Source organism: Ascaphus truei, chromosome 11 (assembly GCF_040206685.1).
Source record: "Ascaphus truei isolate aAscTru1 chromosome 11, aAscTru1.hap1, whole genome shotgun sequence".
NCBI lineage: Eukaryota > Metazoa > Chordata > Amphibia > Anura > Ascaphidae > Ascaphus > Ascaphus truei.
Window position 1 is genome coordinate 31,622,014 of NC_134493.1, and position 17,806 is coordinate 31,639,819.

Genomic DNA, 17,806 nt, shown 5'->3' on the forward strand with positions numbered 1-17,806 from the left:
GGGGGGGGAATAAGGGGGAGGGAGGGGGGGGGGAATAAGGGGGAGGGAGGGGGGGGGGGAATAAGGGGGAGGGAGGGGGGGGGGAATAAGGGGGAGGGAGGTGGGGGGGGAATAAGGGGGAGGGAGGGGGGGGGGAATAAGGGGGAGGGAGGGGGGGGGAATAAGGGGGAGGGAGGGGGGGGGGGAATAAGGGGGAGGGAGGGGGGGGGGGAATAAGGGGGAGGGAGGGGGGGGGGGAATAAGGGGGAGGGAGGGGGGGGGGAATAAGGGGGAGGGAGGGGGGGGGAATAAGGGGGAGGGAGGGGGGGGGAATAAGGGGGAGGGAGGGGGGGGGAATAAGGGGGGGAATAAGGGGGAGGGAGGGGGGGGGAGGGAGGGGGGGGGAATAAGGGGGAGGGAGGGGGGGGGGAATAAGGGGGAGGGAGGGGGGGGGGGAATAAGGGGGAGGGAGGGGGGGGGGAATAAGGGGGAGGGAGGGGGGGGGGGAGGGAGGGGGGGGGAGGGAGGGGGGGGGAATAAGGGGGAGGGAGGGGGGGGGGAATAAGGGGGAGGGAGGGGGGGGGGAATAAGGGGGAGGGAGGGGGGGGGAATAAGGGGGGGGGAGGGAGGGGGGGGGAATAAGGGGGAGGGAGGGGGGGGGAATAAGGGGGAGGGGGGGGAATAAGGGGGAGGGGGGGGGGGAATAAGGGGGAGGGGGGGGGGGGAATAAGGGGGAGGGGGGGGGGGAATAAGGGGGAGAGGGGGGGGGGGAATAAGGGGGAGGGGGGGGGGGAATAAGGGGGAGAGGGGGGGGGGGGGAATAAGGGGGAGGGGGGGGGGGAATAAGGGGGAGGGGGGGGGAATAAGGGGGAGGGGGGGGGGAATAAGGGGGAGGGGGGGGGGGGAATAAGGGGGAGGGGGGGGGGAATAAGGGGGAGGGAGGGGGGGGAATAAGGGGGGGAGGGGGGGGGAATAAGGGGGAGGGAGGGGGGGGAATAAGGGGGAGGGAGGGGGGGGAATAAGGGGGAGGGAGGGGGGGGAATAAGGGGGAGGGGGGGGGGAATAAGGGGGAGGGGGGGGGGGGAATAAGGGGGAGGGGTGGGGGGGGAATAAGGGGGAGGGGGGGGGGGGAATAAGGGGGAGGGGGGGGGGGGAATAAGGGGGAGGGGGGGGGAATAAGGGGGGAATAAGGGGGGGGGGGGGGAAATAAGGGGGGGGGAGGGGATGCTCAGCCCTCCAGCACTGTACAGAGTGAAACCCTCCTATTTAATAATATAACAGACACAGCATTTGACTAACTGCACCTATTCAGCACAATTTCAGAGGGTCCGCGGGTTACTGAAGATTCCTGCTGTAAAGATATATAGGGCCATGTATACTAAGCGGTGCTAAGCCATCCGACCCCTTATGAACACCCTGCAGCCAATTCACTGCAATAGAGCGAATGGTAAAGCAGCTGTACTGCAGCTGTAGAATCTGGATTAGCCATGTGGGTTTCTTTGCTCACCTGCTCTGAAAATGAAAGCAGAATAATAATAGGGTCTGAGGTTAAATTCCCATTTCATTGTAACGTCAGCCTTCTGTGGAATTACACACGTGTCAAACTCTAACTGCAACTTAACATTGCACTGGGGCTTTTACACCGATGACTTAAGTGCCCTTTTCTAGGCAACATTTATCTTCCTAATTAATAATTAATCATTCAGTGTTTTTTTAAAGAGATTATCAGTGTGATAGCGGAGTGTGCCTAAGGCTGTGCCTTCATTAATCAGAGCAGAAGAGACGGGCTTTGTACTTATTCTGCTCCTGGTCGGGTATTCCAAAGGGTCCTTCCCAGGTTACAGAGTCAAAGTGTAAGAATATCAAATGCAGGAAACAATCGCACAATCAGTTGTATGTTGTGAACGTCGTCAACTTTTACAGGCGAGTTCTCCCATGAGATCCAGACGAGAGACCTGCCGAGCTTATTTTAATAACAAATGGCCCCATTCAATAGCTATACCGTGGAGAATACGCCCATGTGGGAATCCTTATTGGACCAAGCCCATAGTAAGACAGCTCATTGAATTGTTCCAGTGCACATGGAAATAGTCATAATTACATTCTGTGATTCTAGCTCAGGGGTAACCAAGTCCAGTCCTCAAGAGCCGGCAACAGGTCAGGTTTTAAGGATATCCCTCAGTCAAAGACTGAGGCACTGATTGAGCCACCTGTGCTGAAGCAGGGACTGATTGAGTCACCTGTGCTTAGGGTTGCCAGGTGGCTTCTTCAAAAATACTGGACACAATGGTGAAAGGTGCGACACGCACACACACACCTCTCCACTCCATGCTGTTTCATCCTCTCCTTGGCCCCACTTCCAGGCTCCTGACACCTCCTCCTGATTGACTGCATTACCCAGCAGCAGCCAATCAGGAGGGAGAAAGCTGCCCAGCCCCCTAGCAGCAGCCCCGCTCGGGGAAATCCCATTGCCCCCGAAGCCGGTCAGGTCGCTATGTCCAGAGAGGTAATACCGGTATACACATACATGTCCAGTATTACCTCTAATGTTTTACTGGACAGTGTGGTTTAATACTGGACACCTGGCAACCCTACCTGTGCTGAAGCAGGGATATCCTGAAAACCTGACCTGTTGGTGGCCCTTGAGGACTGGAGTTGGCCTCCCCTGTTCAAGCTGCAATATTTAAGTACACACTACAATAACACTTCACTCATTTGCTTATGTGTGCAATAGTTGTTTAGAGTACATTCAATTTTACAAACACTAGCATTGCTAATCATTTGTATGATACAGTAGGGCCCCGCTTCTCGGCAATCCGCTCATATGGCGGCACCGAGAAGGGGGCCGCCATCTTGATTTCTAACTCGCGCATGCGCAGAACGGGCGGGTGCGCCCGGCGTGCATGCGCAGACCGCAGGTTGCGCGCGCATACCATAAGTTGCGCGCGCATACCATAGGTTGCACATAGCTCCTCGGAGCAGGGACTCCTTGCTTAATGTTACTTTTACAGTATGTCTGAAGCACTTATTCCCATAATCTGTTATTTATATTATTTGTTATTTGTTATTTATATGATATGTATTACTACTGTGTAGCACTATGTACATTTATGGCGCTATATAAATAAAGACATACAATACATGCGCAGAACGGCAAAAATGCCGGTTTGCGCATGCGCAGAAGTGAAAATCGCCGGATCCGCTTTCCGGCGATTTTCAGTAAACGGCGGGCCTCTGGAACGGAACCCGCCGTATATCAGGGGCCCTGCTGTACATCTTAAACGTATGTAGCAGTAGACAATGTACAACTGCAGATTAAAAGTACAGTGATATACTAATAGGACAGATAGATAAAAGACATACAAAAACACATATAGAAAAGAGAAGATTCTATTGTCCATGTAGCTTGAATTTACTCCAAGCAGAAATAGTAAGTTCTCATTATGCTTATGAAGAATGTAACCAACCCTACGGCAGTATTTTACATGCTACTTTATATCTGTATAGGTTTCAGTCTTATAGTTTGGGTACTTTATAGGCACACTTGTTAGGCATTTAGAATGTCTTTATATACAAATGTTTGATAATGTAACCAGGGTAATGCAATGATATCAGCATGAACACGTCTGCAGGGGTAATAAGGCAAACATTTTAATGTGCAACAAAGTAATATTGTCAGGTACAAATGTAATGCCCTAGACCAGTGGTTTTCAACATTTTTCTCTCTCGGGACACCCCTAATCATAGTGCTCAGGTGCTGAGGCACTCCTACAACAGGACAGGATCACAATAAACAGAGAGAGAAAGTCACAGGAGACAGACAAATGTCCATGAGTGGCAGGGAGTCACAGGAGTCAGACGGGGCATGGGAGTCACAGAAAGCACACACCAAAAGAAATACGAACAGGACAGACACAACTTCATCTCTCAGCCCATGCTGCTTCCTCATCCTCTGCTTGGCCACACCCTGCAGGTTCCTGACACCTCCTCCTGATTGGCTGCTGCTGGGTATTGCAGCCAATCAGGATAGAGGAAACTGCCCCCTAGCAACTGCCCTATGAGATTGGAGTCCAGCGTGGGGGGAGGAGCTGGCAGCATGGGGGGAGGAGCTGACAGCATAGGGGGAGCCATCAGTGCGGGGGGAGGAGCTGCCCGCATGGTGGGAGGAGCTGCCACCACAGGGGGAGCCGCCAGCATGGAGGGAAGAGCTGCCATCATGCGGGGGGAGGAGCCACCAGCACAGAAGGAGGAGCTGCCAGCATGGGGGGAGGAGCTGCCAGTGCAGGGGAGGAACCACCAGCATGGGGGGAGGAGCTGCCAGCATGGGGGGAGGAGCTGCCAGTGCAGGGGCGGAAACACCAGCATGGGGGGAGGAGCTGCCAGCATGGGGGGAGGAGCTGCCAGTGCAGGGGAGGAACCACCAGCATGGGGGGAGGAGCTGCCAGCATGGGGGGAGGAGCTGCCAGCATGGGGGAGGAGCTGCCAGTGCAGGGGAGGAACCACCAGCATGGGGGGAGGAGTAGCCAGCATGGGGGAGGAGCCTCCTGCACAGGGAGGAGCCGGGCAGCACGGGGAGAAGACGCCAGCACGGGGGGGGGGGAGTTACCAGTGTGGGGGGAGGAGCCACCAGGGCAGGGGAAGAGTAGCCAGTGTTGGGGGAGGAGCTGCCAGAGTTGGGGAGGAGCTTCCAGCATGGGGGAGTGGCCTCCAGTGCCGGGGGAGGAGCCGCCAGTTGTGCTACGTTTTCCTCCTGCCTCTCCTTGGGAATTATGGTGAAGGTGTCCTGCCTGTTATTTGCCGAATAATTAGATAGATTTGTAGACCCGTGGAAGGGGGGTGGGGGGAGACGGGACCCTACACAAGAGTTTGTGTCCCTTAATAAATCAAACTGTAAGCTAGAAACATATACTAACAATACTTACATAGGTTCTTCCCACTCGTTCTACAATTCCTATAGTTTGCTACAGTATATTAATATTTTAAGGGCAATCTTTACGTTTTAATCAAGGCCTTTTCTTGGCTTCCTTATATGGGATCCTAACATCTCTTTCTCCCCCTCTCTTCCCTGTGCTTAACGTCTATTCAATCAGTTAGGAAAAATAAAGCAGCAACTAGTGAAGTTAAAACATGAATGTCTTTAATTGGGAGAACAGAGCGTCTTAATTGTGACCCAAATAAGAAAAAACATTGGTCCATATTTACTAAGCTGCATTAAGACACCTTCTGGCAAAATGTTTTATGACAAAGCCTAGTTTAGTAGATATGGGCAATTGTGTTTTCTCCTGCTTTGACACTTAAAAAAGTGATTGCAAAAGCACCGTTTATCTAATATTAAAATGAAGAAACTTGGGTTTTAATATAATTAGTGAGCAACCGCATAAAATATATTTTTCTCTACCTACTGGATGACAAGTAAGCATTGAGCTTTTCTTATGGTCAGCCAACACAGACCGGCACTGAATAACTGGTGCATTTCGCTGCTTTTGCCAGCCACTTTAATGATCACCGCATATTTCATCTCATTTTGATTAGCAGCCACTGGACAGCAATGTGTGAATCACCTTCATCCCTCCTTGTAGCTCCATCTACTGCCCCGTACGAGAACAGACACAGGAGGGTCAATTATCCAAATCTTTCCCTGCAAACCCCTTTATTCCTCTAAATTCTTATGGGAAAATACAGTAACAGAATGAATTTATTATGACTATCTTGGATCCAAGAGCATGGAAATAGTCGTGTCTAGTTTGTGGTGTCTCCCAATCTTAATATTGTCGCTCCAAATATTTACTTTTCAGAAGACAAACGATGACAAACTCCTAGGTACAGTGCTCGTGATATAAAAACGATAGTGACGTAGCGCGTCATTTATTTGTTGGCGACGGTGCATCTGTTGTGATTTTTGCTTGCCAAAATATAATTCTTTATGACAATAATTATTGCATGGTTCTTAAAGTTTTTCCTGCTTGTGCCAGGAAGCTCATATGGGATAATACCGTGACCTTGGGCTCAGATGCATTCCACATCTGTCTAGTCTGGGAAAGACGGGGCTGGTTGTGTGAATTGCAGAGTGGGAAGCAAGTTCTAGAACCGGGTGAAACATGCTCCTCCCCTCACAATCCATGCACAGAGATACTAAGTACTGAATACACTTGGAACTACCAGCATCAAGAAAGAATGCTGGTATATTTATCTGGTTATAGAGTGCTACATCCAAAGAGTGCTCTGTACGCTTAAGGGCTGTTATATAGTGTCCGCGTGCGCTACGCCGTGCGTGCGCGGCACTTATAATTGGCTGAGGTTAGTCAGCCCTTCTATACAAGGGCCGCGTGCGCACACGGCAGGGAGCGTGCATCCGGCCGACAGCGGGGAAGACGGGGAAATAATCTTTTTGTGCTGCTACCGGCGCTGAAATGTATGTATGTATGCATGTGTATATATGTATAGATGTATAGATGTGGTTATGTGTGTGTATGTATGTGTGTATATATGTGTGTGTATGTGTGTATGTATGTGTGTATGTATGTGTGTATGTATGTGTGTGTGCACAATGTTAATAAATATTTTATTTTTACCAGTGGTTTTTTTTTAATAAATAATAAATTACACATACACAAACACACAAACACACAGTACCTTCTCACAGCTCACAGCTCAGCATACACACAAAAGGCGTGCGGCACAGGCACGCGCGTTCGCACAGGCACGCGCGTTCGCACAGGCACGCGCGCACGGCTGCACACTCTATAGAACAGCCCTTAAACCTCTCTGGGAACTACAGTAGTTATAAAAGCAAAAGCTTTAATCTATATCTTATCCCTTTCAATACAAACCACTGCAGTCATAGATATCAATCTTATACTATATTAGTGAAAGCACTGTATGCCTGCCTGCATGCATGCATGCCTGCCTGCTGGATGTCCGGTGTCCCTAGGGGAAATCTCATTGGTCCCTTGGGCCGCCCCCGCACACCTCTCATTGGCCTGAGGCGGAGTGACGGCCCAAAGGACACACAGGGACACAAACACACACACAGGGACACACACAGACACACACACACACAGACACACACACACACACACACACACACACACACACAGGGACACACACAGGGACACACACACACACACACACACGGACACACACACAGGGACACACACACACACACAGTAGGGGGGGGTGTACATTAGCAGCATGTATAACCCGGGGGGGGCTCACATACCCGCCGGAGCCTCCGCCTCTTCCTCCACGAAATCAGCCTCCAAACCCGCGCGCACCTCCTCCTCTCCCCATGTCTCCCGCGCTTTCAACCCCCCCCCCCCCCGGCGCCGCTACAGTCAGCGGAGGAGCGAGTGCCCGGGACACAGCGGGGGAGCGGCCACAACACGCTGCCTCCCGCCTCAGATACACGTGGGAGCGGCCGGACGGGTGAGTGAGCGGCCTTCACCTCCCCTCACCCCCCTTCAAATCACCTCCCCTTCACCCCCCCCCCCCCGGCGCCGCTACAGTCAGCAGAGGAGCGAGTGCCCGGGACACAGACCCCCCCCCCCCCCCCGGCGCCGCTACAGTCAGCGGAGGAGCGAGTGCCCGGGACACAGCGGGGGAGCGGCCACAACAAGCTGCCTCCCGCCTCAGATCCACGTGGGAGCGGCCGGACGGGTGAGTGAGCGGCCTTCACCCACCCCTCACCCCCCTTCAAATCACCTCCCCTCCACCCCCCCCCCCCCCCCCCCCCGGCGCCGCTACAGTCAGCGGAGCGAGCGAGCGCCCGGGACACAGCGGGGGAGCGGCCACAACAAGCTGCCTCCCGCCTCAGATACACGTGGGAGCGGCCGGACGGGTGAGGGAGCTGCCGGACGGGTGAGTGAGCGGCCGGACGGGTGAGGGAGCGGCCTTCACCTCCCCTCACCCCCCTTCACCCCCCTTCACCTCACCTCCCCTCACCCACCCCTCACCTCCCCTCACTCCACTTCCCTTCCCTTCCACCTCCCTCCACCCCCCCTTCACCTCCCCTCCACCCCCCTTCACCTCCCCTCCACCCCCCTTCACCTCCCCTTCACCCCCCCCCACCTCCCCTTCACCCCCCCCACCTCCCCTTCACCCCCCCCCCCACCTCCCCTTCACCCCCCCCACCTCCCCTTCACCCCCCCCACCTCCCCTTCACCCCCCCCACCTCCCCTTCACCCCCCCACCTCCCCTTCACCCCCCCCACCTCCCCTTCACCCCCCCCCACCTCCCCTTCACCCCCCCCCCACCTCCCCTTCACCCCCCCCCCACCTCCCCTTCACCCCCCCCACCTCCCCTTCACCCCCCCCCACCTCCCCTTCACCCCCCCCACCTCCCCTTCACCCCCCAACTCCCCTTCACCCCCCCCCCAACTCCCCTTCACCCCCTGTACACGTAGACACGTACACACACACACACACATGTACACGTAGACACGTACACACACACACATGTACACGTATACTCACACACATGTACACGTACACACACACATGGAGACATACACACACACACATGGAGACATACACACACACACATGGAGACATACACACACACACATGTACACATACACACACACGTATACACTCACACACGTATACACACAGGTATACATACACATAATGTATACACACACACACATGTATACACACACATGTATACACACACACACATGTATACACACACACACACACATGTATACACACACACACATGTATACACACACACACATGTATACACACACACACACATGTATACACACACAAATGTATACACACACACACATGTGTATACACACACATGTGTTTACACACACATGTGTATACACACACTTGTGTATACACACACATGTGTATACACACACATGTGTATACACACACATGTGTATACACACATGTGTATACACACACATGTGTATACACACACATGTCTACACACACACATGTCTACACACACACATGTGTACACACACACACACGTGTACACACACACGTGTATACACACACACACGTATACACACACACACACGTATACACAAACACACACACGTAGACACAAACACACACACGTAGACACAAACACACACACGTAGACACACACACACATACACACACATGTAGACACACACGTACACACACACACACACACACACGTACACACACACGTACACACACGCACGTACACGTAGACACACACACATGTACACGTAGACACACACACACATGTACACGTAGACACGTACACACACACACACACATGTACACGTACACACACACACATGTACACGTATACTCACACACATGTACACGTACACACACACATGGAGACATACACACACACACACATGGAGACATACACACACACACATGGAGACATACACACACACACATGTACACACACACACACGTATACACTCACACACGTATACACACAGGTATACATACACATAATGTATACACACACACACATGTATACACACACATGTATACACACACATGTATACACACACACACATGTATACACACACACATGTATACACACACACACATGTATACACACACACACATGTATACACACACACACATGTATACACACACACACATGTATACACACACACACATGTATACACACACACACATGTGTATACACACACACACATGTATACACACACACACACATGTGTATACACACACACATGTGTATACACACACACATGTGTATACACACACACACATGTGTATACACACACATGTGTATACACATACATGTGTATACACACACATGTATATACACACACATGTATACACACACACATGTATACACACATACACATGTATACACACACACACACATGTATACACACACACACACACATGTATACACACACACACGTATACACACACACACACACATGTGTATACACACACATGTGTACACACACACAAATGTACACACACACACACACACACATACAATGTATACACACAAACATGTATACACACACAAACATGTATACACGTGTATACACACATGTGTATACACACACACACGTATACACACACACAATATATACATACACACAATGTATACACACACACGTGTATACACACACACACACGTGTATACACACACACACGTGTATACACACACGTGTATACACACACACATACGTGTATACACACACATACGTGTATACACACACACGTGTATACACACACACGTGTATACACATACACACACGTGTATACACACATACAATGTATACACACAAACATGTATACACACACACACCCCAGCACCACCACATCAGCACACCGGTATCCCATGCCCCCCCAGCACACTGGCATTCTCGGCTCCCCACCATTCCCAGCCCCCATCAACACCATCAGCACCCACACATCGCCACCTTTGCACCTCCCCCATCGGCACACCCACATCAGCACCAAACCCTCCCAAATCAGCACACCAATACAATCACCATCAGTACAGCCACAGCAGCACTACCACCGCACATGGGCCGCGTGGACCACTCCCCACCCAAATGCCACACCCACACCACAAACATCCCGGGCAACGCCGGGGCTCTCAGCTAGTATATACTATACATTCATTCTGCTAACCATTATACTCGACATGCAGGGTTACAAACTGGCTTCAGTTCAGGGTATAGTAATATGTATTTTGCTTGTAAAATAAACACCTTAACAGTTTCATTGTTGATCATTTACCCCTATGTGCATTTTACAATGTATGCTTATGTCTTTAAAGCAGTAATACTGCATTCCCCACCTTTTTCTTTCTTTCTTTCTTTCTTATTTGTATATGTGAAGCGTGTGACAATGTGTAATTCTACATTCTTACCTAAGCTGCCAATTGTTTGGGGCTCCTGTTATAAATCTGTAAAAATCCTGATTTTGTGCCTAACGAAATGGCCGCCTTCTAACTTTGTGCTGCAGTCTGTGAAATGCTGCAGGTGATATGTAACATTATATTACTAAGTGTAACACATTATTGTTACAGCTTTCAGAGTAATAGACAGTCTGCTGTTTGGAACACAGCAACAGATCTGTTTGTGATACTTTGTTATGTGAGCTAAAAAAGCTGTGTGTCAGAGTCTGTTTCAAAAGAGGAAGTGGATATGACTTTCTAAATGGTAACTGTAGCAACCAAAGGATGACCATTTAAAAAATGACATTAAAAAAATCATTAAAAATGGCATTAGGAGTTTAAAAACATGCAGACAGTATTATCTAATAATACAGAACTGATTTATTAAAAAAATAAAATAGGATTTTTAACGTTTTGCTGCTTTACAGATAGCGGGAATTAAAAACCTAACATGAAACTGCCGTGTATGACTTTTACACATTACTATTCTTCTTTGTCCCAGACAAACGTTAGACCAACTGAATATGCTGTAAAGCCCCCTTCCCTCGCTTAGGAAGATGTCAGCTTCATGCAAATGGATGGAGCTGAAATCTTACAGTGCAAAGGGGCAGATGGATTCACAAAATATTGAATGAGCGCAGATGTATTTGCAATGGTTCTACCCAGGGGCGGATTTCCCGTTAGGCCCGGGCCGAGGGCGGCAAAATTTGGGGGGCAGGAAAAATGTCCGCCACCACATACATTTGCCGCGACCCCTGCTCAATCGGGCCTGATGGGAAAGCACTTGCATGTGGCGGCCGCCTCCTCGCTGCCGCCCTCCTCATTTCGAATCGCAGCGTCAAATGACGCCGCGTACATCACCAACGTAACGTCCCCCGGCATCTCGTTGCCATGGCAACGCGACGTCAGTTGACACTGCGATTCAGAAGGAGGGCGGCCGCCACAGCTGATTGCCAAGGGGCCGCCGGTTCCACCTCCTTAGTGAGGAAATATGCTGCCGTGGCACCGTGGTTTAGTGCCGGGGAGCACAATACTCTGAAACCACAAAGCATAACCATTGGGCACTTTGTTTCCCAGGATTCAGTCTTTGTCAGAAGTGAAGAAGATATTTTATAATATATACCATATTCTTAACGTGGAAGTTTTGCAGGTAAGTAAAATAACAGGGCCCCGCGGGAACATCCCTTTTATGTACCAGGAACAAACACTGTGTCATTATGATCAGGGATTCCGGATTGAGGTTTTAAACAAAAAGCACCAGGTACACTACCGGCTGACCATCTTGCACTTCTGGCTGAAACCGTACAAAAATGGAAATTAAGCATAATTCCCTGCTGAATTAGATCTTTTTAACAGCCCACCACCAAATTCATGTTTCCACGGACTCACACAGACTCACACAGACTCACACAGACTCACACAGACTCACACAGACACACACAGACTCACACAGAGACTCACACAGACACACACACAGAGACACACACAGACACACACACACACACACACAGACACACACACACACACTGACACACACACTGACACACACTGACACACACTGACACACACAGACACACACAGACACACACACAGACACACACACAGACACAGACACACACACTGACACACACTGACACACACTGACTCACACTGACTCACACTGATATTTTAATAAAACAAAACCACCGGAAAAAAATTAAATAAACACAGAAAACTGGAATTGAGATTAATACATGGATCCTTTGCAATGATACATAGTATATTTACCATGCAAAGGTACATAGGGCTGAAAGAGTCACTCAGTGAGTAAAGACACTGACTCTGCAAACAATGACTGGTGTGAATCAGGGGAACCTGGTTCTATCCCAGAGTCCGCTCCTTGTGACCTTGTGCAAGCCACGTTATCCGAGGCACCAAATACATCGACCGTAAGCTCACCCGGGCAGGGACTGTGTCTGTAACAATCCTATTTACCATGCTGCTTACGGTGCACTATACTGTAATTGTGAAGTGCTTGGAGTCCCATTGGGAGAAAAGCGCTACTGTATGTGAAATAACGTTATTAATTTTAAATATTAATTATATATATAATACTACTATCCAATAAGTAGTATATTTATCATGCAATGATACATAGTTTATTTATCATTCATTGATATATAGCGTTGTTTATTTATGCTGCTTTAATCAATCTATTTCTGCCAGCGCTCTACATACAAATAACAGTATAATAAGATATAAGAACCTGCAGCTCACACTGTGTACAAACATACTTAGGTATTCTCCCATGGTACCCCACATATGACTGGTACTGAAGGCTTTTAATCTCAGTTCAAACATAGGATTCTACACATGATAAACCTCGCAGGCTCCCAACTTTTCCCCTGCTGCCGTACAAGTCTGCAAGTGATTAACACTAGAAGACTCATGATATAAGAATGCTCTTATATCAACATTTTTCCTCAAGCCCGAGCATGTTTCCTATTATAAATGCAGCTCTCAGGAGATCACGTTTATCAGGTACTCAGGTTGTTCTCCTGGTTCAATTCTGTTATGGACTAAATGATATTTTAGATCCCAATTCAACAGAGTATTTTCAACTGCTTTAACATAGGCGCCTCGTAACGAGATAAAGCAGTGTGGAAAATTGGCAACGCGCATAAATAGTTACCAACCTTTCTTTTTTTTTAACTGAACAGCTGTTGAAACTTGGATTAATGCCACATCAGCATTTGCTCTGCCAGCCAATGTTGCTTCTATATCCATGGCAATAGGGTGGATCATTATAGTCTCCATAGCTGGTTAAGGAACAGTTTCCCTTAAATGTGGCATTGCTTGCCAAATCACATCGTAGTCATTGCCATTTCATGGAAGACTTCTCCCAAAGCAGTTCCACAGTTGGAACAGGTTGAGAGAAAATTGCTACCTGCGGCTTGTATGCACACAATTCATAATCACATCTATATTTATTACCAAATGCAATTGCAATGTCTAGCATATTTCAATGGCTGAATTTATATTATAATTATGCTTCTTCTGTATAAACCCTGAAGTGTTGAGAGAACCAAAAATATTGTCAAGGGGAAAAAAAAATCATTGTTTCACAGTGTATGAGTATTAGGAATGTGATGTATGTCAGAGGTGGCTAATGACCGTTATTTGTGACCGGACATAGGTTATGCGACTGTAAAAACATCAAACAGTGAATAGGGCTTAGCCCAACAGTTCCTTTTACATGAATATCAATTACAGGTGATCTGGACTTATTTTAATAGCTTTTCAGATATTGCCTTTCCACGACTCAGTCTGAAGTCTGACAATTGAAGTTGCCGGCTTTTGTGGTTACTTCTGTATGGGTCACTGTCTGTCGGTACCCGAATTACTTCTTTGGGTTGTCTTTTATGGAACAATTCCAATCAAAGTTAAACCTAACTTAATTTTATGGGTCAATGTCAGAGTTGAACAGTTTTTCTATTTACAAATAAGTACTAAAAGACGAAAACACCTGCCCTTTTTTAATCCAAAGTTATCATTATTCTTCCAATGCCGGGTTCATTAGTTTTCTCATAGCTATGTAGAGTTACCTCTTATCTACTTTAGGATCACATTTACCCATTCTTTAGGTCTAAAGCTGGTGTGGGTCATCACCCCTAGTTTTGCTGTTCCAAGTACAATGCTAAGAACGTGGGCATAAAAAACAACAACCTCATTTGTAGATCATTAATTAGTAGTGTTGGATACTTTTTTGTTAATCACGCAGAGGAAAGTTCTAAAAATCTTTTAGTATACGCATTTGGCCGGATCTGTTTTTGATTTCCGGGGTACCGTGGGAATTTACAGACTGTGTAATATCGCTCTACGGTCACGGCCACGATTACAGCAATAGGACAATTTAAGGACTGGTGTGTTGTGAATTTACAGAAATCTGTGCAACAACCTGACCCCACCACAGTAAGAATTAACCATAATATGGACCTTGCAGTCAGACAGGAAGTTTGTATTTCTTTAAGAATACTAAAAAGAAACTTAATGAGTCAGTACTAACACCAACAGAGGGAGACATAAAATGCAAGATAACAACACCCGGCGTCATATTTACTATGTGTGTAAAGGCTTATGGTGCCATAGGATGGAAGTTAATGCTTCATGAGGTTTCTTACAGTGCTATAAGGTCTGTTATGGCTTAGCATCACTTAGTAACTCTGGCCGCCTCAAACGTTGATGAAAAAATGAGTACAGGTCCTTTGAGACATGATGCCATTATAAACAGAATCGATCATTGCAGTTGAATCTCATATTACAGTATCCAACCACTTTGCTGCTGATACCTGTGACAAACTTAAACCAATAAACAAACAAAACATATGCACTCACCTCTGTAATGATGAAGAAATCATCCCCCGGCTCACCCTGTACAACTATCTTTTCTCCATCTTCAAACTGAACAGGTTCTAATGCGTCCGCCACTGTCAAACGCTCCCATTTATCCAAAGATTCTGCACAAGGAATATCATAAGGGCATCACCAAATACATATCATGTGAAGACATTACACAAATGTAGCATTCCATACCTAACAGTGTTACTCATGTTTATACAGCATGAGTTCCCAATGTTAAAGCGTTCTTCTGTTTTGCTGAAGCCTGGACATACGACTTCAAAGCTTCTTCTGCAGCAGTGACTGGTTTTATGCAGCTAAACATTCGAATACATTCTTATTACCACCAAGATATCTATCCTGCCAGTCACATTCCTCCATAATAAAAAAAAAACGAGAGAGATGCAGCAGAAGGAATTCGGCTCACAAGACATGGGGGGAAATGAACCGATTTTATGGAGGGGCTGCCTTGTTTAGATCTGATGAAACCAATCATACTTTTCTTGTGTAGCATGCAGTGATCCTTTCCCTTCCAATGTCCATCAATTAATAGGGTGTTATGTTGGAAAATGTTGCACACCAATAATCAAAATAAATCTAAGATACCGGTGCTCTCTAGCTCGATGAGGGAAGGCCCGCTGCAATCCAGGTGCAGGATACACAAAAGAGAAGGGGCTCCATGGATTTTATAAATGCAATTATTTATTGTGGCCAGATAAAGTGTCCAACTTTTTGGCTGTCACCGCAGCCACTCCTTGACAAAGGCTGCGGTGACAACCGAAACGTTGGATACCTTATTTGGCTTCAATAAATGATTGCATTTATAACATCTGTTGGGCATCTTCTCTTCCTCTTTTGTACATCAATTAATAGGCAGCATTCAGGTACCCTCCTAATTGAAGTGTTAATAAAAAGGTGGCACACGAGGAACATGGTTACCCCAACGGCCAGTATTCCACCTTTATACTGTACTTGGCCATAACCAGTTATCATTCAGCCCGTTGGGTGCCTCCCTCAATAGAAAAGGATAAAACCCTTAAATATATTGAACAAAATGCTTTTTAAGGTAATATCTAAATGGTATAAAAGCATATTCTTTAATACCTATGGCTTCACACCTGTAAATTGTAGGGAAATCCCCTAATGTACACACTGTTCAATATAGCGGGATGGGGACGGTTTCATGATAACTAAACAGCTCTTATATTATGCTGAATTAAGTTCACATATTTTAACGTTTTTCGTTCTCACAGACCATGTGTGAATAGTGCGCCCCCAGGGAAAACACTGATGTGAAAATATAACTTTGGAACAAATGAACATAGTTTTATGTTGTAGTTTACCAACAGTATTCTCTTCCAACAAAAATACTGTACAATAACACTTATTTTATGTTGGTTATTGCTACATTTTCTGGCAAATAGATAAGATTTTTTGTTACAGTAGAATACAGTAAGTGTCAAAAAACATGAAAGGGCAAAACTTGTGCTCTGCAATTTATAGCTGGGAACGGACCCGTCCCATTATATTCCTTCCATATAAGAAATCTGATGGGCTTGGCTCCTGTCTATATTGTACTCGTGATTCCCTGGACCTTTATGTATTCTCAGTCACAGTAACTTTCACAGTACAGGTGAATGAAGGCACAAGTAGTAGACAATCCATTGCAAAACAGATCATATTTTTGTGGTGTCAAACTTCTCCTAATAATTTGCTTTTGGAGTTTTTATCCCTGAGTTGTAATGGCCGGCGGTGCCTATGCATGTTTCAGTATCTCTGTGTTCATACTGCAAGATGGTGAAAGTATGGTCTATATCAGGGGGGCTCAACTCAAGTCCTTAACAACCCCCAACAGGTCAGGTTTTCAGGATATCCCGGCTTCAGCACAGGTGGTGCAGTCTTCGACTTACCCACTGATTGAGCCACCTGTGCTGAGGCTGCAATATCCTGAAAACCTGACCTGTTGGGGGGCTTGAGCAGGCCTGGATTATCTAATGGGTAGACTGCCCAGGGGCCTACAAAAAAGTTCTAGGCCCCCCAAAGTCTCAGATGACTGAAAAATGAGAAAAGAAAACTGCTAAATCAAACTTAATAATTTGCTTTAATTGAATTACTTTACAAATCCTTTATATTATAATAATACACCTACAAATGTTGAAGGATAGATACACAGGCATGTAACGCTATATAAAATTGTGAGATGTTATGGAAAGTTGAATAATTAAGAATTAATAATAAGTTGTGTCACTGTGTCACACAATAATACCATGTAGAGTGTCGGATATCTGAATGAAGTTTAATGATATTAGCTCTGACTTCAGTAAATGTAAATTAAACATTATATATTTCAATTTCAATTTTTGCAAAAGCTCATTCTCAATTGAGTGAAGATGCTCGTTTCTGTCCCACGTTTTATCTATAGATCTGTCTTGGGGGCCTGCGATTATGAGAGTGCCCAGGGCCTACAAAGACTTTAACCTGGCCCTGGTCTTGAGCAGCCCTGATCTATGTCACTAAAATAATAAGAAAACAATGTATTACCTCATCGTTCATTAAATTA

At 47.1% G+C, this 17,806-nt stretch overlaps 1 protein-coding gene across 1 annotated transcript in view; it reads right to left on the minus strand.

Moving 5' to 3' along the window:
- Positions 1 to 17,806, minus strand: part of PRKAR1B (protein kinase cAMP-dependent type I regulatory subunit beta) — a 112,784-nt gene that overhangs the window by 8,691 nt on the left and 86,287 nt on the right. The window contains exon 9 of the mRNA XM_075565485.1: positions 15,244 to 15,365. Within this exon, the coding sequence (XP_075421600.1) occupies positions 15,244 to 15,365 (122 nt within the window). The remainder of the gene's footprint in view (positions 1 to 15,243; positions 15,366 to 17,806) is intronic.